The following is a 25775-nucleotide window of genomic DNA, read 5'->3' as shown; positions in this document are numbered from 1 at the left end:
GCGCAGCTAGGGGCGGGACTTCCGGTCTCGTGTTTCCGAGTGCCTGCTGAAGTGAGCCGGCCCGGGACCGGATGTGAGGTTCAAGTGTCCCCACTATATCCCCCCGCTCCGCTCTGCAGGTCACCCTCTCCCACGGTGCTCGCCGGCCCCGGGGTGTCTGTCCGCGGGTGGGAGGGCGCCATGGAGGCGCCGCCGCCCGCGCCCCGCAGCCTCCTTTGCCGGGCCTGGGGTCCTCTGCCCCGAGTCTTTGCTGCCGGTGCTGTGGCTGCGGATTCCCAAGGCTTTGTGGAGGATCGGGAGCTGCAGTCCTATGTCTCGGAACCCGGTCCCCCGGAATCCGGATGGGACCGCCTCCGGCAGCTGTTTGTCAAAGAGTAAACATGCCTCGGGTGTGTGGGGAGGGTGTCTCGGGGGTCGGCGCCACCCGGCCCGAGCCCCAGCCTGGGGTCCTAGTGACGCTGAAAGGTCTCTCTGCCCTGCTTGTGTAGAGTCCTTCCGTAGGTGGTTGACACGCTGGATTTTTTTGAGTCCGACTCAAAGTCACGCTCTTAAAACAGTGTCAGACCCTAATTTTATATATTAGAAAGATTGGACCAACCCGGTTGTCATGTAGTAATCACTGGGAACTATATTTAGGAGTCCACGCTAACATTTTTTCATATTTCATTTGGTCTCAAACTTGGGTCTTTCTTGGCCAGCAGTGGCCCTGTGTGTACCTCAAGTGGGAGCTGTGGAGGGGAGGAAAATTGTCAATTTTATTTTATTTTGCACGAGACTAAAAATAGTGACGATATTCTCCCGCCCTTCTCTGCTCTCCCTCTCTGTCCCCGTGTTCCCACCTCCATTTTTAATGTATTGCTCTTAAAAATCTCATGAGTCCCATGAGATGTTTATTAGCTTAGAATTTAAAAATGAAAGTATTAGTCTATACCCAACTCAAAAGTTTTTCTTGGCCGGGCGGTGATGGCGCACGCCTTTAATCCCAGCACTCGGGAGGCAGAGCCAGGTGGATCTCTGTGAGTTCGAGGTCATCCTGGGCTAGCAAGTGAGTTCCAGGAAAAAGGCGCAAAGCTACACAGAGAAACCCTGTCTCGAAAAACCAAAAAAAAAAAGTTTTTCTTTATTTCTAGGGTTGTATTGTGTACTTAGAAAAGCATACCTGAGTGTACTTATTAATGAGTTTTCATAGATGAGCATATCTATGCAAGCAACACCTGAAATAGTTACTGGTATCCCAGGAGCTCGCCTTGTGCCTTTCTTCCCAAGAATAATTACTATCCTAGTTTTCTCATAGCATAGATTGCTTTTGTTTAAGACAAATATGTATTGCTATTTTGTTTGTTTTGTTTTTGGAGCAGGGCTTCATTATGTAGCAAAGGCTGGCTTCAAACTCATGGCTCCCCCTACCCCAGCTGTAGTAAAAAGTTTTCTTGGGTCCTGCCAGGCCCTGCAGTACCACAGCTGCTTATAAAATAATCAGTCAGAGGCTTAATATTATTTACAAACTGTATGGCCTGTGGCAGGCCTCTTGCTAGCTAGCTCTTACATCTTAAATTAACCCATTTCTATTAATCTATGTTTTGCCACGTGTTCCGTGGCTTTACTGGTCTGCTGGCATGTTGCTCCTTGGGCTGCAGGCTGGTGTCTCCCCTGCCTTTCTTCTTCCGATTTCCTGCCTGGCTATAACCTGACTTGCCATAGGCCAGAACAGCTTCTTTATTAACCAATCATAGCAACACATATTCACAGCATACAGAAAGACCATCCCACAGCACTCAGCCTCCTGAATGCTGTAATTACAAGTGTCCATCACTACACCCAACTTGTGCTGCTCTTATATAACTGCACTGTTTAATGCATAAAAGGATTTAAGCAGTTCTGTCCCCAGCAAAAAGTGTAGTATAAGCATTTGGGATAATTCTGAGCACAGTGTTTTGAATAATGTTCCAACGTTTTCTTTTTGGTATTTTAGTGATCAGCAGAGAATTCCAAAGGATGTTGAGTATATCTGCAGGGCAGCTCTTTCAGCAGGCATCATTGGCTGGGCATATGGAGGAATACCTGCTTTTATTCATGCTAAAAGGCGCTACATTGAGCAGAGTCAAGCAGAGATTTATCATAACCGCTTTGATGCTGTGGTAAGTATTGCTGGGCTAATAGGGATACACCAGTTTAACTATTCTCTTTATACTTCATTTTTGTTAGGTCTTGAGTTGGGAGGATTTTGGAATGTCAGGGTGAAGAAATTAGATCTGTACTTAATACCGTGGAGGTACTAATGCTAAAGTACCTAGATGAGTTTTCTATTTCTTCAACTATAATTTTTTTCAGTTTGGCATTTAATAGTAGATTACATATTGAATTTGCCTCATGCCTCTTTAGAATGCATTACTCTTAAACAGTTTCTCTGTCAATCTTGGCCTTGGGCAGTTTTAAAGATTATAGACCATTTGTAGGATGCCCCTCAGTTCAGATTTGCTTGATAGCTTCTGTCTTAGGGTTTCTATTACTGTGAAGAGACACCATGACCACGACAACTCTTATAAAGGAAAACATTAATTGGTAGGCTTATAATTCAGAGGTTCAGTCCATTATTATCATAGTGGGACATGGGGGCATGTAGGCAGACAAGGCGCTGGAGAAGGAGCTGAGAGTTTTACATCTTGATATGTAGGCAACAGGAAGTGGTCTGAGACAGTAGGCATGGCTTGCGCATGATAACTCAAGGCCCACCTCCACAGTGACGCACTTCCTCCAACAAGACCACACCCACTCCAACAAGACCTCATCTGCTAGTAGTGCCACTTCGTTTGGGGGCCAGTTTTCTTTCAAACCACTACAGTTTCTCATAAAATTCAGATTTATGAAAGGCGAAAGGTTTCTATGATCTGAAGAGAATCCCTCCATTTGGGAGGCAGAGACAGGTGGATCTCTGAGTTTGAGGCCAGCCTGGTCTATAGAGTAAGTTCCAGGACAGCCAGAACTACACAGAGAAACCCTGTCTCAAAAAAAAAAAAAAAAAAAAAAAAAAAAATCCGATTTGTGAGCCTTGAGATGGCTTGTTGGCTAAAGATGCTTGCTGCCGAGCTGGACGGACAACCTTTGAGCCTGATCCCCAGGATGGTGGGAAGGACTCTTTTAATGGTGCGGCACGCTTAAACACATATGAAGACAGACAGACAGGAGGGGAAAAGACTTGTTTTTGGCAGGAGTACCCTAGAATTGGTATTTCAGGACCTTGTATGAGAAGCATATCCTATTTGTTCTCTGACTCTTAGTTACTTGGGTAAGATAAGATCAGCCAGGTTCCTAGAATATGAAATTACTATTGTTTTCCTTTTGAAGAAGGAAGTATTTTACAGATTCTTATTAGAGACCTTGAGAGTTTCTAAATATCCCATTTTCATCTACCCTGTGCTCTTAGAATTCAGTTCATTCTTACCCGAAATTGTTTTTACTGTCATGATTGTTGAATGGCCTTTTTCTAATTCTAGCATTTTTTTTTTACATTTATTAGTTAGCGTTGTGCTAAGTAGCAGTAGTTACCCCATTATATTTATTAACTCATCCATTTAATTAAATAATAACAGTAATAAAAGTAATAATGAGTTGTTCTGCGAATCGTGTTGGGTAATTTTGTCATTGTGTGCGTTTCAGAATGGACTGCACAGACTCGGACAGCTACAGGTTCACGGCCGTCTTCTGGGAACACGTAGTGTAGGTAGTCTGCTCACGTAAACAGAAGCACTCACTCGGACAGCTACAGGTTCACGGCCGTCTTCTGGGAACACGTAGTGTAGGTAGTCTGCTCACATAAACAGAAGCACTCACTCGGACAGCTACAGGTTCACGGCCGTCTTCTGGGAACACGTAGTGTAGGTAGTCTACTCACATAAACAGAAGCACTCACTCGGACAGCTACAGGTTCACGGCCGTCTTCTGGGAACACGTAGTGTAGGTAGTCTGCTCACATAAACAGAAGCACTCACTCGGACAGCTACAGGTTCACGGCCGTCTTCTGGGAACACGTAGTGTAGGTAGTCTGCTCACATAAACAGAAGCACTCACTCGGACAGCTACAGGTTCACGGCCGTCTTCTGGGAACACGTAGTGTAGGTAGTCTGCTCACATAAACAGAAGCACTCACTCGGACAGCTACAGGTTCACGGCCGTCTTCTGGGAACACGTAGTGTAGGTAGTCTGCTCACGTAAACAGAAGCACTCACTCGGACAGCTACAGGTTCACGGCCGTCTTCTGGGAACACGTAGTGTAGGTAGTCTGCTCACGTAAACAGAAGCACTCACTCGGACAGCTACAGGTTCACGGCCGTCTTCTGGGAACACGTAGTGTAGGTAGTCTGCTCACGTAAACAGAAGCACTCACTCGGACAGCTACAGGTTCACGGCCGTCTTCTGGGAACACGTAGTGTAGGTAGTCTGCTCACGTAAACAGAAGCACTCACTCGGACAGCTACAGGTTCACGGCCGTCTTCTGGGAACACGTAGTGTAGGTAGTCTGCTCACATAAACAGAAGCACTCACTCGGACAGCTACAGGTTCACGGCCGTCTTCTGGGAACACGTAGTGTATGTAGTCTGCTCACGTAAACAGAAGCACTTCTTATTTTTATTTTAAGAAGGGTCTTGCTTGGTGGTCCAGGCTGACGTTCAGCTCACAGTGTTCCTGGCTGGCCGGCTGAACTTTTACTCTTCTGTTCCTGCTCTTGAAGGTAGCCAACTCAGAGTTGGTTTTGGTTTTGTTTTAGACAAGGTCTCCCTACGTAGTCCTGGCTGTCCTGGAACTTGCTATACAGACCAGGCTGGACTCGAACTCACAGAGATCCTCCTGCCTTTGCCTCCCCAGTGCTGAGATTTAAGATGTGCTCTATCACATCTGGTGGAACTAGAATTTCTTTTAGGGAAGATTGGTATTTAGAAACCAAGACCTGAGTCCTTGGTATACTCTATTCTTCCAGAGTATTACTGCTTTTAGACTGGACAGATAGAGTTCCAAAGTGTGTGTGTGTGTGTGTGTGTGTGTGTGTGTGTGATCATATTCTGTATGTGCATTCAGACACCTCTCAGTCAGTGTTGCTACCTATCTTTTGAAAATATAAGTTCATACTGATACTTTCTTTAAAGATTTATTTTATTTTTTAATTTGTGTGTGTGTGTGTGTGTGTGTGTGTATGGTGCATGTGCGTGTGTGTGTGTGCACCATGTAAGTATAGGTGCCTGCAGAGGCCGGGGGGAAAGCATGAGATCCCCTGAGCTGAAGTTGTGAGCTCCCCTGCATGGGTGCTGGGAACTAAACTCAGGTCCTCTGCAAGAGCAGCAAGTGCTCTTAGCAGCTGAGCCATCTCTCCAGCTCTCCTAGCCCCTGTATTGATACTTCTTAGAGACGTTTTGGCTTGCCCGAGATCATATAGGAGTTAGGATCGTCAGGTGTATTTTCTTATCATCCTCACAAATACAGATTTTACCTCATGTGATAGCAGACCTGGTGGATAATAGGCTAATAGATGAAAATGTACTGTGGAGACAGACAGCATGCCCTTCACTTCTGAAGTTATTCCTTCCCACTGAAAGATGGGGGTGGTAAACTTCCCACTGAAGCTCTAGTTAGAAGTAAAGCACTTTCCTGGGGAGAATGTAAATGAAGTCATATGTTAACTGTTTATTTATTTATTATTATTATTATTTTCGTTTTTGTCTGTGTATGTATGTGGACTGTTGGGAGGACAGTGTTGGGAGTCACCTCTACCTTGACGAGGCAAGGTCACTTTTGTTTCTTCTACTGCTCCATGTACTCTAGGCTAACAGGCCGTCCAGTTCCTAGGTGATTGTCCTGTTTCCTCCCATCTCGCTGGAGTCACGCTTCAGTTCAGACGTGAGCCACTGTGTCCAGCTTCTCCTGTGGGTCCAAGGCTCACACCTGGGTATCAGGCTTTAGTGACTAGCTCCTTTTGGCTAAGCCATCAGCTTCTTTTTGCATAAAGGGTTATCAGTAAAAAATTTTTCCTTCTCCCCCCATATCTATATTATTTTAGTCCTTGCTTTTAATTAAGCATTTCTTTAGCATGCATTTTTTTTCCTTTTCCCACATTTCTCTTGAATGTAAGAAGCATTGCTGTTTCAGTTTTATGGCTGTCAGTGTGTTTACTGCTCAACTGAGAGGCTGGTTGGTTGAAGATAGCACTTCTTTGTTTTGTTTTGTGTTGTCTTTCAAGACAGGGTTTCTCTGTGAAACAGTCATAGCTGTCCTGGAACTCACTCTGTAGCCCAGACTGGCCTCGAACTCACAGAGATCTGCCTGCCTCTGCCTCCCGAGTGCTGGGATTAAAGGAGAGCGCCACCACCGCCCGGCAATTTTTTTTTTTTTTTTTTTTCCTGAGGCAGAGTCTTCCTATGTAGCTCTGCTGTCCTGGAACTCACTGTGTAGATCAGGCTGACCTCGAACTCAGAGAGACCTGCCTGCCTCACAGGTGTATGCCACCCGGCCTGGTGTATGCCACTGTGCCTGGTGTATGCCACTGTGCCTGGTGTATGCCACTGTGCCTGGTGTATGCCACTGTGCCTGGTGTATGCCACTGTGCCTGGTGTATGCCACTGTGCCTGGTGTATGCCACTGTGCCTGGTGTATGCCACTGTGCCTGGCTGGAACTAGAGCTTCTTGAGCCTTTCTTTTTCTTTTTCTTTCTTTCTTCTTTTTTTTTTTAGGTGAGGGTTACAGTGAAATTATTTTTTAAAATGTGTATGAGTGTTTTGCCTGCGTGTGTGTGTGTGTGTGTGTGTGTGTGTGTGTGTGTGTGTGTGTGTGTGTACGTGTGTATACCATGGACATGCCTGCTGTCTGCAGAAGTCAGAAGAGGGTGTTGGATCTCATGGAACTGGAATTATGGATTGTTGTAAGCCACCATGTGGGTTCTGGGAACTGAACCCAGGTTCTCTGGAAGAGCAGCCAGTGTTCTTAATTGCTGAGCCACCTCCCCAGCCCGACAGTGAACTTTATTGATGGTACTAGTAGGACTCCCTAAGCCCCTCCACTTCTTTTGGGCGTCTGGGATGGAAACTGAGGGGAGATGCTCAGTGCATTGGGAGCTGAGTTGGGGCCCAGAAGCCGAGGGTCTTCTTCTTCCTCTTGTGTTCTTGCTGTGATGGGTACTCTGGAGCTTCATACTCCTTGAAGGCCGGGTGGGCAAGGTCCACCACTCTGTTGCCTAGCTGATATTGGTTATCATATCAGAAAATGAGCTTGACAAAGTAGTCATTGAGGGCACTGACCTCTGCCTCAAAGGTGGAAGAGTCGGTATCATCGTTAAAGATTCAGGAGATAACCTAGCATTTAATACAGCCCTGTGTGCCCTATAGGGTGGCTTCTGATATCTGTTTTACTATCTTCTTGATGCCGTTTTATTTGGCCGCTTTCTTCAGGCAGCAGATGAGATTCATGATGGACTTATTGAGGGTAGGAACCTGAAGGCCATGTCAGTAAGCTCCCCTTAGCTCTGATACAACCTTGCTCACAACCTTGGCAACACCAGTAGCTGCAGAGCCGCCCCACAGCCATCATGCTGTAGTTTCCCAAAGGAGCTGTCCATGGTCATCTGGGAGTCATTGACAGAATAAACTGGTTGAAGTCCTTCCATGATGCTGAAGTTGTCATGGATGACCTTGGCCCGGGTTGAGGGTAGGGTAAGCCGTCAGTAGTACAGTAAGTACTGCTTATGACCTTGAGTGAGTTGTTACACTTGTGTGGTTCACCTCTACCATGGGCATGGGATCAGCAGAAGGGGCAGAGATGGTAACAGTTTGGCTCCACCCTTCAAGTGGGCCCTGGCCTTCTCTGTAGTAGTGAATACACCAGTAGACTCTACAGTGTCTTTGCTACCAGCATCGCCTCATGTGATACTGAAGGCATCTCACTCCCGGAACATGGAGATGGCTTTCCCTCTGATAACAAGTTTCTTCTCATTCTGAGCCATGACCATGCTGTGGAACTTGCTGTGAATGGAGTCATACTGGAACATGTAAACCATGTAGTTGACGTCAGTGAATGGTCATTATGGTGACAGCACCTGCTTTTCAGAGTTAAAAGTAGCTCTGGTAACGAGGTGCCAGTGCAGCCAAATATTCCCTTCCAGTATTCACCGTTATGTGTCAAGGATGTAGCTAGCAGTGCGTGAGAAGATAGGGCTGTCTCTCAAACAGGTAGGAACCAACAGCTTCTTAGCCCTTTTCTCTCTGACTCCCGAGTCTTTTGCTCAAGTGTTAGTACTTAATGATAGTTCTAGAAGTTTTTTTTCTATGTTTCTGTTTAGGTGTACCTGAGTAACTTGCAGCTGACATTTCTGCAGTACAGTTTTAGAATAACGAAAATGTCAAAGTATCTTGGGACCTCACAGCATTTTAACAAATTATTTTTAGCAAAATGCACACCGAGCTGCCACGAGGGGCTTCATTCGGTATGGCTGGCGTTGGAGTTGGAGAACTGCAGTGTTTGTGACTATATTCAAGTAAGTTCTCAGTTGTGCAAGAGCGTCTTCATCTTTTGTGGGGGAGGGCAGTGTCTTGCTCTATCTCAGGCTGACCTAGAACGCAGTGTAGTCTAGGCTGTCTTCAAACGTGTGATGTGGCAGTCTGAGAAGAACTTGGAGGAGTCATTTCTCCTTTTGCCTTGTCAGTCCTGGGGACTGAGCATAGGTCAGGCGTTGGCAGTAGGTGCCCTGAACACAGCCGTGCCACTGACCCCAGAATGCCTTTTTCTTAATAACTTGTATGTACATAGGAAAATGGGTCAGTATTAGTTCTGTATCCATGATAGAGCTCTACAACTAGGGTCAAAACAGGGGTAGGGATTCTTTTTTTCTTTCATTTTTTTTTGAGATGGATGTCTTGCTATGTAGCTCAGGCTGAACTTAAACTCACTATGTTGCCCAGGCTGCCCTCAAACTTGAAATCTTACCCTCCCAAGTCCTGGGATTACAGTGTGCACCATGCCCAGAATGGAATCAAAGTTTTGAAGAATGGAAAATTCTGTGGAGCCCTTTTTTCTAAGTTGCTGTTTCTGAATGAATATTTGTTCTAGAAATTTGCCTTTATTGATTCATTCTTCACCAGCTTTACCTAAAAACCCAGAGGCATATTAGTCTAGAACACACTGAAGGGCCTGGAGTAGGACAAGGCTTTAAAATACAGGACTTTTGTGGTTGTTGTTTCTGGGTTTTGTTTTTGTTTTCTTTTTTTTTTGGTTTTTCGAGACAGGGTTTCTCTGTGTAGCTTTGCGCCTTTCCTGGGACTCACTTGGTAGCCCAGGCTGGCCTCAAACTCACAGAGATCCGCCTGCCTCTGCCTCCCGAGTGCTGGGATTAAAGGCGTGTGCCACCACCGCCCGGCTTGTTTTCTTAAGATAGAGTTTCATGTGGCCCAGTCTGGCTTTGAACTTGATGTGTAGCTGAGGATGAGTTTGAATTTCTGATCCTCTTGCCTCCAGTTCCCAAATGCTGGGATTAGAGACACGAGCTACCATGTCTAGTCTGATGCGGTACAGGGATTGAGCCCAGACTTTGTGCATGATAGGCAAGCACTATACAACTGAGCTACCTCTTCAGTCCTAATAGGACGTTTTAAAACGATCATTTCAATGAAAGTAGCAGTCAGGGAGGTGAACGGCATATACTTTGAATGAATGTTTTCTTTTCCTCCCTTCTTCCCAGCACAGTGAACACTGGACTAACTGTATATCGAAATAAAAATTCCTTGAGCCATTTTGTCATTGCTGGAGGTAAGATGTTTTATTCTTGTTCACATTTTAATTTAAAGAATGGCTTAAAATATATAGGATTTATGAATCAGAACTGTGGAATTTTTTGATTGGTTTCACACTATATCCTTTTCGATATTCATATAAAATATGCTTACAAATAACTCATAGTTGACCCTCGGTAGTTATTAAAGCAGACAAGATCATTGCTTTCATTAGATTTTACCCATGAGGATGGGAAAAACAAAACAAAACAAAAAATCCAGCTCCTATCACAGAAAGTTGCAAATAGGTGGAACATGGATCTGACATGGACAGGGTTGTTGAAGGCCTTTCAGGTCACTTAAGCTGACACCTGCAGACAGGAAGGAGCAAACTGCAGGACAGTGGGCTCACAGGGGCATCAAGAGGAGATCTCTAGAGATGTTCTGCAGGAGCAGGGCGATGTTCCAAACACAAGGAAGGAAAATAGCTCGGGTGAGACTGGGATGTGAAGGAAGAAGGACCAGATTTTCTCAGGTAAGAGTTTGGTTTATTTAAAGCTCTTTTCTTCTAGCGGTGACACACCATTTAAAACAAGCATTGAAAATAGAGCATAGGAGCCATGTATGGTGACAGATGCCTGTCATCCCTGCACTTTGAACACTCTGGAAGAGAGCACAGGAAATTCCATATCTTGTTTAAAGCAGTTATAGTCAGGGACTTCTAACACAGCTAGCCTAAGGTTTTGATTCATTTGGGGCGAGCCATAGACTAGCAAACCGGGCTGGATTTCAATGGAGTTATTGAGGAGACAATAAAAACAGAGGTAGCTGCTTGAGAGGCCAAGATAGGAGAATCATTTGAGCCCACGGCCAACCCAGGCAGCATGTGAAGACTCCATATGTTAAAAAAATAAAAACAGAAACAAATAGAGATATAGATGCAATTCTGAACGGTTTTATTAAATAAGAAACACAGAGAAAAAATGCAGAGTTAAAAGCCCCAGAGGTCAGAGAGCAGTAGCTGAGAACCAAGACCGCCTTCTTACCACCCACTGCCGCCGTCCTTCCCCTCAGAAAGAGGCCTACTTCCTGTGTGTCTGTCTTTTTATTGACTTTCTGTTCTGCCTTCTCATTGGTTGTAAACCCAACCACTTGATCTTCTCGTCACTGCCTGTCTATACAGACCTCCAGGTCTTCTATGTTTGGTATTGAGATTAAAAGCATGTGTGTCCATGCTGGCTGTATTCTTGAACACACAGAGATCTGCCTGTCATGTGATCGGGATTAAGGACGTGTGCTACCACTGCCAGACTTCTGCTATGGCTTGCCATTAGCTCTGACCCCCAAGCACTTTTATTTATTAACATACAAATAAAATCACATTTCAGTACAAATAAAATATCACCATATAGAGAGGGCAATAATGGGGGTCTATGTGTGCTCAGGAGAGACTAGTGTGGGCCTTCGCAAGCTGTTTTTCTTTGGTTGTATGTGAGTTCTTGTGGACACAGAAAGTAAAAGCTAGAAAAGATAATGTAAACTGAAGTTTAAATGCATTTTCTAAGCCACAGACAGGTTTGTTGGCCAAGGGTAGAAGCTTTAATTAAAACTTAGGAGGAATTATTAGCTGACTCTTCCCAGGAAGGCAGATATCAGTGTCTGTGTTCTTTGGGAAAAGACATAGATTTTGATCTAGGAAAATCACTACCTAATGCAGAACCTCAGCCATGTGAGGGACACGGTTCAACTCAAGAGCTGCTGCAATATATTGCTTTATGAGTCCATTTTTGAGCTGGACATGCCTGTAATTCCAGCACTTGGGAGATGGAGATAGGAAGATCAGAAACTCAGACTTATTCCTGTCTATGTAGAGAGTTTGAGGCTAGCCTGAGCCACATGAGCCTTTGTCTCAAAAAGAGAAAAAGTTGATATTCAACAGTAATAGCAATAAGACACGGGAAAATGTGCGGTGGGGTGGAAATTCCCAACAGGGAGGAGGAAACTATGTTGGGAAGAGCTGACAGAAGAACTCAGATAATGCCAAATCAAAACGCAATGATAAAGATAGAAGATTTTAAAGTAAGCAAACCAAAATAGCTGGTGTTGGTAACACAGTAATGGAGATTAAGAATTCACTGGACGGCTAGGGATGGGACTCAGTGGGTAAACCACTTATGTGTTAGTGTAAGGGACTGAGTTCAAATCCTCAGAACCGATGTAAGAGCCAGATACACAGCACAAGTATCTATAATTCCAGCACTCCTGTTGTGAGATGGGATACAGAAAATCCTTAGATGCTTTGGGGCCCAGCCAGCCTGCTGCAAGGAGTTGAAAGACAGCAAAGAGACCTCAACTAAGTGGAGTGAGGACCCATGCCTGAAGTTGTCCTTTGAACTTTGCATACATGCTGCACACGCTCGCGCCCCCCCCCCCCCCCCCCCCCCCACACACACACATGTGTAGCACGAATCCTAATTGGTCTCTACTGAATCTTCATCCTGAAAAGGAGCTGAGCTCCTCTCTCCTCCCGCCTTATATTCCTCTTTCTGCCCAGCCATATCACTTCCTGTCTCCACCTCCCTAGTGCTGAGATTAAAGGCTGAGATCCCAAGGGCTGGGATCAAAGGTGTGCTACCACTGCCTGGCTCTGTTTATTTTTTAGACTGGATCAATCGTGTAGCCCAGGATGGCCTTGAACTCACAGAGATCCTTCTGCCTCTGCCTCCCAATTACTGGGATTAAAGGTGTGTGCCACCACTACCTGGACTCTATGGCTGACTAGTGGCTAGCTCCGCACTCTGATCTCCAGGCAAGATTTATTTGTTAAAGCACAAACAAAATATCACCATACAAATGTGCATTTGTACACCTATAAAAATACTTTTAAATTTTTACTGGAGAAGAGCTGAACCATAGGCTTAAGATAGCAGAGGAAGGAATCAGCCAGGCAGGTGGCTCACATCTGTAATCTCAGCAACTGGAAGTCAAAGACAGGAGGAATACCTCAAGTTTGAGTACAGTGTGGGCTATAGAGTAAGACTATGTATGAAAAAAAAATTGTCCTTGTTTTTGTTGTTCCTTTTTTTTGAGACAGGGTCTCTCTGTGTAGCCCTGGCTATCTTGGAACTCACTCTGTAGACCAGACTGGCCTCAAACTCAGAGATCTGCCCGCCTCTGCCTCCCGAGTGCTGGGATTAAAGTCATACACCACCACCACCCAGCCAAAAAAAATTTTTAAGTAACAGAGCTGAATGAACTTGAAAGTGGATCAGTAGAGGTCATTTCTTCTGAAGGACAGAATTTTAAGAGTGAGGAACATACATTGAGTGCACTAACGTGTGATGGAAATACCAGATAGAGAGGAGGCAGGGAAAGTATCTGGGAAAGAAACACTAGCCTCTCCAAATTTGAACATGTCAATCTGTCCATCTAAGAAGTTCAGCAAACTCCAAGAAAAATAACCACAGAGATTCACTCCTGTGCAATTCATACTTAAACTGGCTTGCTTTGTTTTGTTTTTAACCAAGCCTTGACTTTTATGACTTCAAAAAGCTTCTTATTTATTTTGCTTTCTGACTCGGCTGTGCCTTTAGCACTTAAAGTTTCTGCCCCTCGCCAGGCTGTGATGGTGCACACTTTTAATCTCAGCACTTGGGAGGAAGAGGCAGGCAGATCTCTGTGCATTTTAGGACAGCCAAGGCTACACAGAGAAACTGTCTTGAAAAACCAAAAGGAAAAAAAAGAGCAAAGTTTCTGCTCCTCAGTAAGGAGATCCTGCTTGACCCTGTCGGGGACACACTTAGCACACGTGGAGCCACTGCAGGCCCTGCTGATGTGCTTCTCTGCTTTACACAATCTCATAAGGACCATGGGCCTTAGCACAGATGCCTGGAGGTCTGTGCACACCACATTCAGATGTAGGTGCCTTCCCAGCCTTCTTGGTATGAAGTAAACAGTCCTATGGCAGGGGTTCCAGACAGCCTAGTTTTGTTAGGGGCTGCACTATAGGAAAGCCTGTGATGAGGTGTCAGACCCAACTATTTGGAGTGCCTCTGCACACCAGAAAAACTAAACTGGCCTTTTCATCTTAAATTTTAAATGAAAAGTAATCAAATAAAAGTTATAGTTGTTTTTGTTTTAATACAGAACTTAATAATATCTGTCTAAAATGTAGTTCTATGAGCTTAGCAAAAGATTTCCCTAAAGAGTTAGGGATCTTTCCATCTAAAATAAACATGCATAAAATTACAATATATAGAATACTGGGGTTGTTTGCAGACCTGTTGAACAGAATTCAAAGAATCAGAAATAAAGAAAAATGTACAGTCTATCTAAACTAACAGTGATATATTAGATACATGAAGAGAGGATTGACAGTTACTAAATGTGTGGAAAGAAATCAAATTCCAACAGTATTTAATATAATGAAATGTAAGATTCATTAAAACACTTAAGTACAAATTGATGAAATGTTAGGAGGAAATATAACTGTATGTGTATTGGCTTTCTGAGTAGGAAGATATGTAAATATACATATATGTTTGTTTATGTATATGTTTTAAAACATAAAAATTAAGTTACAAGAAATTATGAATAGCTTTGACCAACATAAAAATACTACAGACGACATTAAATGTAAAATGATCCCTGAGTAATAATGTGTTCAGATAGTACTCAATAAAAGCTCTATGTATCAAAAAGAAAAGATATCTTGATTGGAGATAAACAAACAAAAACATGACTTAACTCACATAAGTAACACAGGTGACTAATAACATACCTTTTTCTTTTTCTTTTTTTCTTTTTTTAGTCTTTTTGAGATAGGATTTCTCTGTGTTGTTTTGGTGCCTGTCCTGAATCTTGCTCTGTAGACCAGGCTGGCTTCTAACTTACAGAGATCCACCTGGCTCTGTCTCCTGAGTGCTGGGATTAAAGGCATGTGCCACCACCGCCTGGCAACATACCTTTTTCTACTAGTTAGAGAAGTGTAATTTAAGTTAGCTGCCATTTTTAAAGCCTATGAAAATGGGGAACATCAACTCAGAGTGCAGAAGATCCATATGTGGTTATATACCTTTAATGAGGCACAAGGATCACAAATTTGAGGCCAGCTTGGGCTACATAGTGAGTTCCAGGCCAGTTTGTGCTGTACAAGATCCTCATTGCCCTTACTCAAAAAAAAAAAAAAAAAAAAAAAATGCAGGAGAGTGTACAATTGCATACTTTAAATTGGCAATAACTTTGTGCACCCCGTTTTGAATAGAAGTGTAGTAATTTAAGTTCAAAGCCTTAAAAATGTACATACCCTGGTTTATTAGTGTTTTCTAGGGTAACAACTTATAGAACAAATATAATCTCTAGATATAGAGAAGGAGGATTTGTTATGGTCCAGCTAATCCAACAATGGCTACCTATGAACAGAAGATCCAAGAATCTGGTAGTTGTTGAGTCTATGAGGCTGTCTGTCTGAGCTGGTCTTCGGTGTATGCCAGAATCTCGAAGAAGTGGGCTCCAGTGTCAGTGGACTTGCTAGCCAGGCACAGGCAGGCAGGCAAAGAGCAGGTTTCCTTCTTCCTCTCCTTATATAGGCTTCCAGCAGAAGGTGTGGGCCAGGTTAAAGGTGTGTCTTCCCACCGCACAGATCTGGATTAGAATGGATCTTCCTATTTCCAGTTAAGCAAAAATCCCTCACAGGTGTGCCCCTCAACTTTGGGGGTTTTAGTTAATTCCAGATCTAGTCAAGTTAGCAACCAAGAAGAGCCATCTCACCTGGAGATGACTCAGCAATTAACAGCAGGTGTACTGCCCATACCCTTCCCAAACCCACATTCTGAAATAAAGATTATCTTTAAAGTAAAAATGTTCATACCCCTTGTCCCAAAATTTCATTTTTATGAGTTCATCTTAAAGAAGCCATCAAATGGATAAAGATTCATGTGCAGGAGTGCCTTTATTTAAAACATTTACAATAGAAAACTGGTGTTAAGATAAAAATTTGTGGTGTGTCCATGCAATAGAATCTTGTGGGAAACTTTAATATTGAAAACTGAAAATTTAATGATAATGGAATTTAATAATATATTCAGAGAAAATTAAAAGTTTAATGTATATAACATGGCTTCATTTTGTTTCTTAAAAATATTTTGTTTGGAAGACTGTACTGTTTCTGAGTAATGAGTTTAAAAGTGGTTTTTGTTCTTGTTAATTTAGAAAAATTTTAAATGAATATATAATAGTTAAATAGAAATACAAAGAGATTAAACACCTACAAGTGTTTAGCACCTAAGATGGCATTAGTTGTAAAGTGCATAGTGAAGGGGACCAGCTGGAATGTATTCAGCACCACGTAGACTCCAGGTGGTAGTGCAGGCTGTAATGTCAGCGCTCAGAAAGTAGAGGCCAGAAGTTCAAGGTCATTCTCAGCCCCCTACTGCGTTTGAAGACATCCTGGATTACATGAGACCCTGTTTTTAGAAAGTAAAATTAAACGAGTGTCCTAGAAATGGAGTTCTAGTGGAAAGACATGCACCCCTTGTGTCGGTCACCAGGGGGCACTGTATGCCAACTGCTGCTCTGCAGGTCTGCCTGATTGCACAGTATAGCAGGCAGAGAGACGGGGAGGCTGGGAGAAGATACAGTCTTCTGGGCTAGTGAAGGGGTTGTTGTTGCTGTTGTCTCTTAACTTTGGACAAAGTTGCCTCAAAGAAGAAAGACATGAAAGAGGCTAAAGGTGTGGGAGAAGGTGAAATGAACTGGCAATGTTTAAGAGGAAATGGGCAAAAAGATGAAGTAGAATGGTATGAGAGCCATAGGAGAGACTGAGGGTTTTTATGTTTTGTTTTGTTTTTTGTTTTTTGAGACAGGGTTTCTCTGTGTAGCCCTGCCTGTCCTAGAACTCGCTCTGGAAACCAGGCTGGCTTCGAACTCAGAGATTCGCCTGCCTCTGCCTCCCAAGTGCTGGGATTAAAGGCGTGTGCCACCACTGCCCGGTGAGACTGAGGATATTTAAAATGTTAAAATATTTACAAAGTATTTTCTTCCTTTGGCTGGAGTGGAGAGAGAGTTACCTTCATGGCTGTCACTACACTGTTCATGATGGGTTCAGAAAGCTCACTTAGAGGTCTTTGTTCTTACTGTAAAAGAATAGAAGTCTAGCCTGGCAGTGGTGGCACACGCCTTTAATCCCAGCACTCAGGAGGCAGAGCCAGGCGGATCTCTGTGAGTTCGAGGCCAGCCTGGTCTACAGAGTGAGTTCCAGGAAAGGCACAAAGCTACACAGAGTAACCCTGTCTCGAAAAAAACCAAAAAAAACAAACAAACAAACAAACAAAAAGAATAGAAGTCTAGCATTTAAAGATGGTTTAATATTGCCTTTTTCCTCCCTTTTACATAGCTGTCACAGGAGGTCTTTTCAGAGTAAACTTAGGTATGCGAGGCCTGGTGGCTGGTGGTATAATTGGAGCTTTGTTGGGGTAAGTGTTAACATAGTTTGGTCTAAATAAAGAACAGATTTAGTCCTCAGAGACATTAAAAGACGTCTGTCCTGTATTGACAATGATGTGATGTTCAGTTCCTTATTTTGGGGATATGAGAGGATTGAACCAGATGCTAGTAAATGCTCTGCTTTTTAAAATTGCAAATGTGTATTTTTATTACTTATGTGTCCATGTGTCTGTCTGTGTATGTGCCCAAGGAGTGTTGGATCCTTTGGAGTTGGAGTTCCAGGCAGTTGTAAGCTGCCTGATAGGGTGCTCGGAATAAAACTCAGGTCCTCTATAAGAACAAAATACATTCTTTATCACTGAGCCATATCCCCAGCTTTGACTGTCCACTTGTTTTATTTATAGTTATCACTGTATAATTAAAATAGTAAAAAACAGCTTAGTAGAGTTAAATAGGATGTATATTCAAGATTTCTTTTCACTGGGTAAAATATGTTTAAACATCACCAGTACTTGAAATTATTTGTAATTTAAACAAAAACATTCCTAAGGAGCAAGAAAAATGACCAGAAATTTGTTTGTATGGGATGTGTGTTTTATAATATTTTAAAATGGTATCTGTTTTGTTTAACTGAATACATGTTTTATTTAAGAGTTTTCTTCCCTACCTAAAAAGCTGAAAATTTGAACACTTTCAAACCTACAGAAAAGTTGGATTAATGAGTATATTAAGACCTTACGAAGCCTGGAGTGGTGGTGCACACCTTTAATCCCAGCACTCAGGAGGCAGGGGCAGGCAGATTTCTGAGTTCAAGGCCAGCCTGGTCTACAGAGCAGGCTCCAGGACAGCCAGGGCTACCCAGAAAACCCTGTCTCGAAAAACAAAGGGGGAAAAAAAAGACCTTATGCAAAAACTCATATCAGGACTGGGAATGTAGTTCAGTGACAGCATTTACCCAACATGCACAAGGTTAAGTTCAATCCCTAGCACTACTCAAAAATCAAACAATAAAACTCAAAGACCTCATGTGACTTTTACTTGGATTCACCAATTGCTGACATTTGCCATATTTTTTATTTATATCCCTGTATATGATGAGATACATTAATTCTTCCTTTTTTCCTTTTTTGGTCAAACCATTTGAGACCTCATAAAATCTCACCCCTGAATGTGTCAGCATGCATCTCCTAGGGTGAACTTGTAGTACAGGTACCATGGTAAACATGTTCCAGCTCATCTGTGACAGAAAGTCTGTATTCAAAGCCCTTCAGCCACCACAGCAGTACCCAGAGTGGGTCTCAGTTTGCTTTGATTATTCTTACAATTAGATTTGGGTTAAATGTTTTTTCAGGGATGCTATGTAAGTACAATTGTGCCCTTGTATAGCTCACATCAGGAGGCATATTACATACCCATTACAATAATGTTAACTTTAAATATTTGATATATTAGTTTTAGTCTGTGTTGGCAAGGATGGAGGTGAAAGGAACCCACATGTGCTGTTGGCGGGAGTGTAAGGTGGTACAGATAATATCACAGTCAGTATGGAGTCAGTATGCCTCCAAAAAGTAAAAGTGGGGCCTTGTATGGTGGCACACACCTGTAGTTCCAACACTAAGGATATAAAGACTGGAGTTCCAGGTCATCCTTGGCTACATAGCCAGCTTGGGCTACATGAGCACTTGTCTCAAAAACAAAGCAGTAAACCAAACCCAAAATAAACAATAAAACTAAAACTATTACGTGATATGCTATGCCACTCTCTGGTATGTACTTTATAGGTCTGAGTCAAACTGTATAGGTCTGAGATGTGTATTTCCTCACTGGAAGCCAGACACTCCCTTTCTGTTCCTAGAGACTACCCACATCTTTCTCATGGACCATTCATGTTCAGAATAGCAATACCTCTCCTCACACTTCGGGTCTTCTGCTTCTGTGCAGCCAGAGGAAACAGCTTTTAAAGGGCTCACCCAGATAATCTCCTTTCTGATTAATTCAAATCCCCAAAATCCGTGTTTCCATGCAACGCAGTGAAATCACAGGTGTACTGTCTCCTCATGGTGGAGCGTTTACCACTCTAGAGGTGGTGGGACCTGGGGAGATGGAGCCTAAAAATGAGGCAGACTAAAGTCTCATGCAATAGCCAACTTTATTTAGAGCATCAGCAATTTATACTCTGAGTAAAGTATGCAGTCACAAGGACAAGCCACGCATGTCAAAAACATGGTTTTCCATGGAGGCGGTTGAAAACTAGTGGCATGCAATAGTGAGTAATCCGAAGTAAACTCGCTCCCATCTGCTATACCTGGGAGGAGCACGAAGACACGGTTCAAGAGTAGTTTTGTGTTTCGAAGAAACTGGGGTCACATGACTTTTGTCTTTATTTATCTATCTATCTATTTATTTATTTATGTATTAGTTTCCTCACAAGTGCTCACTTACATGACTCCATTCTTGGACCGTGTTCCAGCAGTGGAGGGATGGATTATAGGGCAGCAGATTGGGGAATCTTTCAGCCTCTCCCTGTCACACAGTTACACGGCTCTCTAGTCAGTCCCCCATGGCAGTTCTTTCCTGGTGATAGGTGGAGTGAGACCATGTCACCGTCCTGCCGTCCTTTCCCGCTGTCTTTCCCGTAGTGGGTTTGACAGTCCATTCACATCTGCTCCTTGGTTACAGGAAGATAGTTCTGGCCACCCTTTGTTTTCGTTAGTTGACATTCTTCGGAATGAGTTACCCTCCCTCTCTGCTTGCCCCCCACCCCACTTTTTCAGGCTTGGGTAACACTGTAGATTATGGTTTTCTTTTTCAGGAGGGTGACAGGTTTGTGATGCTCTGTAGGCTAGGCTAGCCTTGACCTTGTATCATCTTCTACTTTCTGAATGCTGAGATTATAGGCATGAGTCACCATGCCTGGCTAGATTTAAATTTTATTTTGCATTTTTTTTTTGTTTTTTGTTTTTGTTTTTCGAGACAGGGTTTCTCTGTGTAGCTTTGCGCCTTTCCTGGAACTCACTCTGTAGCCCAGGTTGGCCTTGGACTCACAAAGATCCACCTGCCTCTGAGTGCTGGTATTAAAGGCGTGCACCGCCGCCGCCGCCGCCGCCGCCCGTCCTGCAATTTTTTTTTTTAATTTAACAAAATTTGGTTTGTCAAAACCCACTGCTAACATCTTTCTTTCTTTCTTTCTTTCTTTCTTTCTTTCTTTCTTTCTTTCTTTCTTTCCTTCCTTCCTTCCTTCCTTCCTTCCTTCCTTCCTTCCTTCCTTCCTTCCTTCCTTCCTTCCTTCCTTCCTTCCTTCCTTCCTTCCTTTCTTTCTTTCTTTCTTTCTTTCTTTCTTTCTTTCTTTTTTTTTGTATTGTTACTATATCAGCTTGGTTTGGAGGGAAAATTGTTGACGCTAGTGGGAAAAAAATTTTTTAAGATTGGGTCACCAGCTCAGGCGACCTCACGCCGCTCATGTAGCCAAGATTGACAGTGAACTTCTCCTCCTGCCTCTACCTCCGCAGCACAGGGCTTTCTGTTTTCCTGTTTTTGTGCAGCGCTGGGGCTAAAGCCCAGGCTGTGTGCAGTTAGGAACCCCTTTATCAGCTGCTGTGTGATCATCCCAGCAAAAGCATTTCTCAAGCATTTCTCGTTGTGGTTACAGATGTAACATTTACCAATTGACCGATTTACTAATTTTTAAAATTAGCATACAGTGACGCATAATGACATTTTCATAATACTTTGTTGTTCTTAGTGGCCCTCCTCTCCTATTGTCCTTCCCACAGTTTAGCCATTTTTAAGTACTGTTGTACAGCACCTCCAAAATGGTTTTGTCTTATACCTGAAACTCTATATTTATTACACTATAATTCTCCCTCCCACTCCACCCAGCTGGTGGCCACCTTCCTTCTGTCATGTTGACGTGCACACTGGAACCATGTAGTGTTTGAATGATGGAGTCACAGCCTTTTGTCCTTTTGTCACTGCCTTAGCTCACCCAGCATAACATGCTGGGGACTTGTAGCATGTAATGGTTTCCTTTCTTAAGTGTGACATTTTCTTTATCCATTCTGCTGATGTAGTTTTTGATTTCTTTTGCTTAGCAAAAAAAAATCTTTAAATGAGATTATTAAGTTCTAGCCAGAAAGAATTTGACTTATATCAAAGTCAAAAACTTTTTCCTTGAGGACACAGGAAAGAAAATTCTGTTTGTCCCTATGATAATTACCTAAATCAGTTTCTTCTGTGCATATAATGTGCTTTTGTGTACATGTGCATTTGTGTTCATGGGTGGGGAGGCCAGAAATAGTGTTGGGTGTCTTCCTCAGTCACTTTCCACCTTATTTTTTGTATGTTTTTGTGGTACTGGAGTTCAGACCTAGGGCCTTGCACATGATAGTAAGGGCTTTACCACTAAGCTACATCCTCAGCCCCATTCACTTTCTTTTTTAAGATGGGCTCACTCACTGAACCTGGGGCTCACGGATTGGCTAGACAGCGTAGGAGCAAGTCCACACCTGACTTCCTACTTGGGTGCTGGGGATGCAAACTCAAGTCTTTATGCATGCATGGCAAGCATTTTAGCAGCCCTTAAGGAAGTTTCTTTTATTTGACTTTTTAAAAGACTCATTTATTTTTATTTTATGTGTACATATGAGCACCTGCATGTATTTATGTGCATTAAGTTCATGCCTGGTGCCCTCGGAGGCCGAAACAAGGCATCAGGCTCTTTGGAGTCAGAGTCACAGGCAGTGTGAGTCAAACCTAGGTCTTCTGCGAGAGCAGCAAGTGCTCTTATACAACACCGTCTCTCCAGCACCCCAGTCCATCTTTTAGTGCATAACTGGTGATGTAGCAGCTGACAGTCTTAGCAGACTCTAGAGTATAAGATGCTTTGATGGCTCTGTCCCTCAAAGCCAGTAGCATCTTCCTCCCAACAAACCATCCCCACCACATGTCTTGTCCTCCAGGGGCTGGTACTATCCTGAATGAACTAGTCATTTCTTTCTGAGAAGCCTCCAGTTTGGAGCAGCTTAATTGAACTGGTCATAAATATGTATTTCCCCCTTTGTCTTGGTTTATTTCTTTTTTTTTTTTTTTTTTTTGGTTTTTCGAGACAGGGTTTCTCTGTGTAGCTTTTGTGCCTTTCCTGGAACTCACTTGGTAGTCCAGGCTGGCCTCGAACTCACAGAGATCCGCCTGGCTCTGCCTCCCGAGTGCTGGGATTAAAGGCTTGGTTTATTTCTTATTCATGATTTTTTTTTAAAGAACCCATTTCTATATTTGTTACTGTTTTCTACCAGTCAAGGAAGCTACAGTGAATGATTTTCTTTGTTGTTCAGCCTAGGAGGAAAATGGCCACAGTGTTTTTATCTGTTTGAAAGAGATGTTTAAATGGTCATATGCTTCCGTATCTGACAGCGAGCAAGCGCTCTGCTGTTGATGAGCAGGGATACTTGTGTGTCGGCGGCTAATTCTTTCTCCTTGAATTCTGTTTTCCCCTTAGCACACCTATGGGAGGCCTGCTGATGGCACTTCAGAAGTACTGTGATGAGACCGTTCAGGAGAGGAGACAGAAGGACCAAAAGGCTTTCCGTGAGCAGAAACTGGAAGAGTGGTAAGGACTGTGGAAAGACTGCTGCTCTGACTTCCTAGCACAGCCCACGCATGACCGAGGGGCTCTCCCGACTGCCACTCAGTTCAAAGAAGACTTTGGTTTACTGGCTTTCCACTCTTTTAATCTGTATGGTCTTTTAAATCTGTTTCATTAAGGGCCTGGAAAAATGAAAGACACTAATTTTATTTTTAATCTGATCGGGATCTTTCTTTAGATCTGTCTGTCCTTCTTTCCTTCCTTTCCCTTTTTCTTTTGTGACTCAGTGGGTTTAATTACCACAGGAACATGGATAAATAGTTGTTTACAGGAGCAGGACCAACTTACATCAGGCTCTGTGACTGAAGAAAGCGTCTTCTGCTTCCCCAGTAAACATTAACTACCTAGAAATAATACCCAGGGATGGGCAGAGCCTCCTGAGCCCTCCCTAGAATGCTGGCAGGCCCAACCGTGTACAAGTCTTACTCAGGTGATTACAGCTCTGAGGTCACAGCTGTGGCCAGTCCATGCCTGGAAGACAGTGTTCACGACATCCTAGCTCCGCCAGCTCTCACAACCTGTCTGCCTTCCTCCTCTGCAGTATTCCCTGGAGCCTTGCAGTGGGAGATGTAGACGGATCACCATGAGTTCTAGGTCAGCTTGGTTTATGGAGTAAGACTTTAGTCTCACTCACACATACACACAAAGTGAAAATGTTATATGCCAGGTATCCATATCCAATATCTTTTTCAGTGCTGGAGACTTACTAGAACCTTCTCAATGCTAGACAAGTACTCTACCACTGGACCGAGTCTCCAGGCACCTTTTCATTTTCATTTTGAGACAGTATCTCACCAGGTTGCCCAGACTGGCCTCTGAGCTTGTGGTCCTCTCTTGTCAGCCTCCTGAGAGCTGGATTACAGCTGTACCAACAGGCCTGGTTCAGTACTCTCCATTTGACAGGGGCAGGTGGAGAGACTGACGACTGACTGGATAGACTCCGCAGAAGCCTGACTGGCCGCTGCAGTCTAGCACACCATTGCGAGTGTTTATCATGGTTCAGCTCCTGGGTATCTGAGGGGAAATATACTGTACTTGCTGCTGCTCCTCTTCTTCTTCTTCTTCTTCTTCTTCTTCTTCTTCTTCTTCTTCTTCTTCTTCTTCTTCTTCTTCTTCTTCTTCTTCTTATAAATAATGTTAAAACGTAAGAACTGGAGAAGTGGCACTGGCTGCTCCTTCCTCCAGGGACCTAGATTTTGTTCCCAGCACCCACATGGCAGCTCACAATGGTCTGTAATTCCATTTTGGGCCATCTGATACCCTCTTCTGGCATCTGCAGGCACCAGACACTCATGTGGTACATAGACACACATGCAGGCAAAGCACCCATACACACAAAATAAATTAAAAAATTTAAAGTGCATTGCTTACATCTATCATGAGTATGTGTATGGTATATTTAAGAAGAGTTAGTTCAAATGTTTATGTCACTTTTATGTGTCAGCCTCTGTGCTTGAAAATAATATAGAGAAATAGAACAGTTTTTAAAAATGTCCTAACAAAATATAGAGACTGGCCATAGAGTTTTGATAGAAAAATGGCCAAATTTGATTGGGTTGAGACTTTAGATGTAGGTGGCCTTGATAATTAAAGAAAGATACTAAGCTTCTATTTAGGAAAAGGACTGATCTCTTAGGAGTTAGAGTCTCCTCTTCATAAATACGTATCTGTAGTTGCCTGTATGACGTCACCTAGACTGTCAGTGCACAGTCTTCATGAGGTGAGACAAGATCTGGAGAGAGCAGAGTGGCGGGGCTAACGGCCCGAGTCTGAAGGGGAGGAGGACAGCCCAGTTTGAAATGGTAGCTTCAGCGCAGGGTGTATTTGCCCCGACTCTTCACTGGGGAGACGTGCAGGACGCAGTGTGTCCATTTTGGTGCTGTGGAAATCATGGGTAGGCTGAAAGTGGAGCAGGGTGGGAGAGAGAAGAAAGGCTTTGCAGTATGAGTGAGTGCGGCTCATAAGTCGTCATAGCAAAGCAGGGGGGCGGGGACAGATGTTGCCCTTTCGTTTGACGTCTCTGTAAGGACAAGTGCCGAAGCAGAACTTGATACATGTTTATGCTTTGATTGTAGGAAAAGAAAACTGCAAGTCACCAAGCTCCTCCCTGAGGAGATAGAAAGTGATTTAGAGAAGGTTCGGCCTGAGGAAGATGTTCAGAGAATCGAGGAGCTGCTAAACCTTCCTAGGAACCCTTCTTCACCAGATAAACAAAACCAGGACTGAGGAAGAGAGGTCTGTGTACAGTCCAGGAATGCCAAGACCAGGCTACTCCTTGTCAGCCTGACAGATGCCAGTGCTGGCACCTGTGGTAGCAGTGACTGCCCCTTGCCTTTTCTCTCTTTACATCAAGAATTTAGCAGTCACAGCTGGCTGCTACACACTGTAATCCCAACTGCTTGGGAGGCTGAGAAAGGAAGATGGTGTGAGGCCAACTTGAGCTACGTAATGAGACCCTGCTTCAAAAATGTGCGCCCACAAAAACACAACAGAACCAAAAAGCAACCCAAAGAGTTGGCTTACATTTTCTTAGCTATACTGATTGTTGATCCATCTGAATACTTGTATTTCTCTATCTTGCCAGATTTTATACAAGTAAAATACTTCCCAAAAGACCAAAATTGGGTTCTCTAGATTGCCTGTTCACTCTCCAGTCTTTTAGGAAAAGGGACTAGGTAAAAGAAATGGCCTGTGAAATCATCTTTTGGGCCCTTCCAATAGTGTGGGCCTCAGTGCGCTTAGTTTTGGTTTATTAAGAATAAAGGGCAGGGGTTGGGGGTTTAGCTCAGTGGTAGAGCGCTTGCCTAGCAAGCGCAAGGCCCTGGGTTCGATCCTCAGCTCTGAAAAAAAAAAAAAAAAAAGAATAAAAGGCGATTCCTGTGCCGTTTGAATGTGATTTAGCACAATGGAAGCAGGTGGGTATTGTTAAGGATGAAGTCCAGCCT

At 43.5% G+C, this 25775-nt stretch overlaps 1 protein-coding gene across 1 annotated transcript; it reads left to right on the top strand.

The window, feature by feature from the left end:
• The first annotated feature begins 51 nt into the window (after positions 1–51).
• Timmdc1 (translocase of inner mitochondrial membrane domain containing 1) lies at positions 52–25451 on the top strand. Its single transcript, XM_052740683.1, has 7 exons — positions 52–374; positions 1973–2138; positions 8427–8515; positions 9716–9783; positions 17140–17218; positions 22684–22794; positions 24906–25451. The coding sequence occupies exons 1-7, from the start codon at positions 181–183 to the stop codon at positions 25054–25056; spliced, it is 858 nt and encodes a 285-aa protein (XP_052596643.1). The 5' UTR covers positions 52–180; the 3' UTR covers positions 25057–25451.
• Positions 25452–25775: the final 324 nt, after the last annotated feature.

This window comes from Peromyscus californicus, unplaced genomic scaffold (genome assembly GCF_007827085.1).
Source record: "Peromyscus californicus insignis strain IS unplaced genomic scaffold, ASM782708v3 Scaffold_16__1_contigs__length_79575227, whole genome shotgun sequence".
Taxonomy (NCBI): Eukaryota; Metazoa; Chordata; class Mammalia; order Rodentia; family Cricetidae; genus Peromyscus; species Peromyscus californicus.
The sequence above is the reverse complement of the archived record's forward strand: the minus strand, read 5'-3'. Positions and strand labels throughout refer to the sequence as shown.

What these genes read in the sequence shown, in the direction of transcription:
- Timmdc1 (XM_052740683.1), top strand. Translation starts at nt 181, where the DNA reads ATGGAGGCGCCGCCGCCCGCGCCCCGCAGCCTCCTTTGCCGGGCCTGG. An exon ending in CGGCAGCTGTTTGTCAAAGA is followed by an intron (nt 375 to 1,972) that starts GTAAACATGCCT and finishes TTGGTATTTTAG; the next exon opens with TGATCAGCAGAGAATTCCAA. An exon ending in CCATTTTGTCATTGCTGGAG is followed by an intron (nt 9,784 to 17,139) that starts GTAAGATGTTTT and finishes CCTTTTACATAG; the next exon opens with CTGTCACAGGAGGTCTTTTC.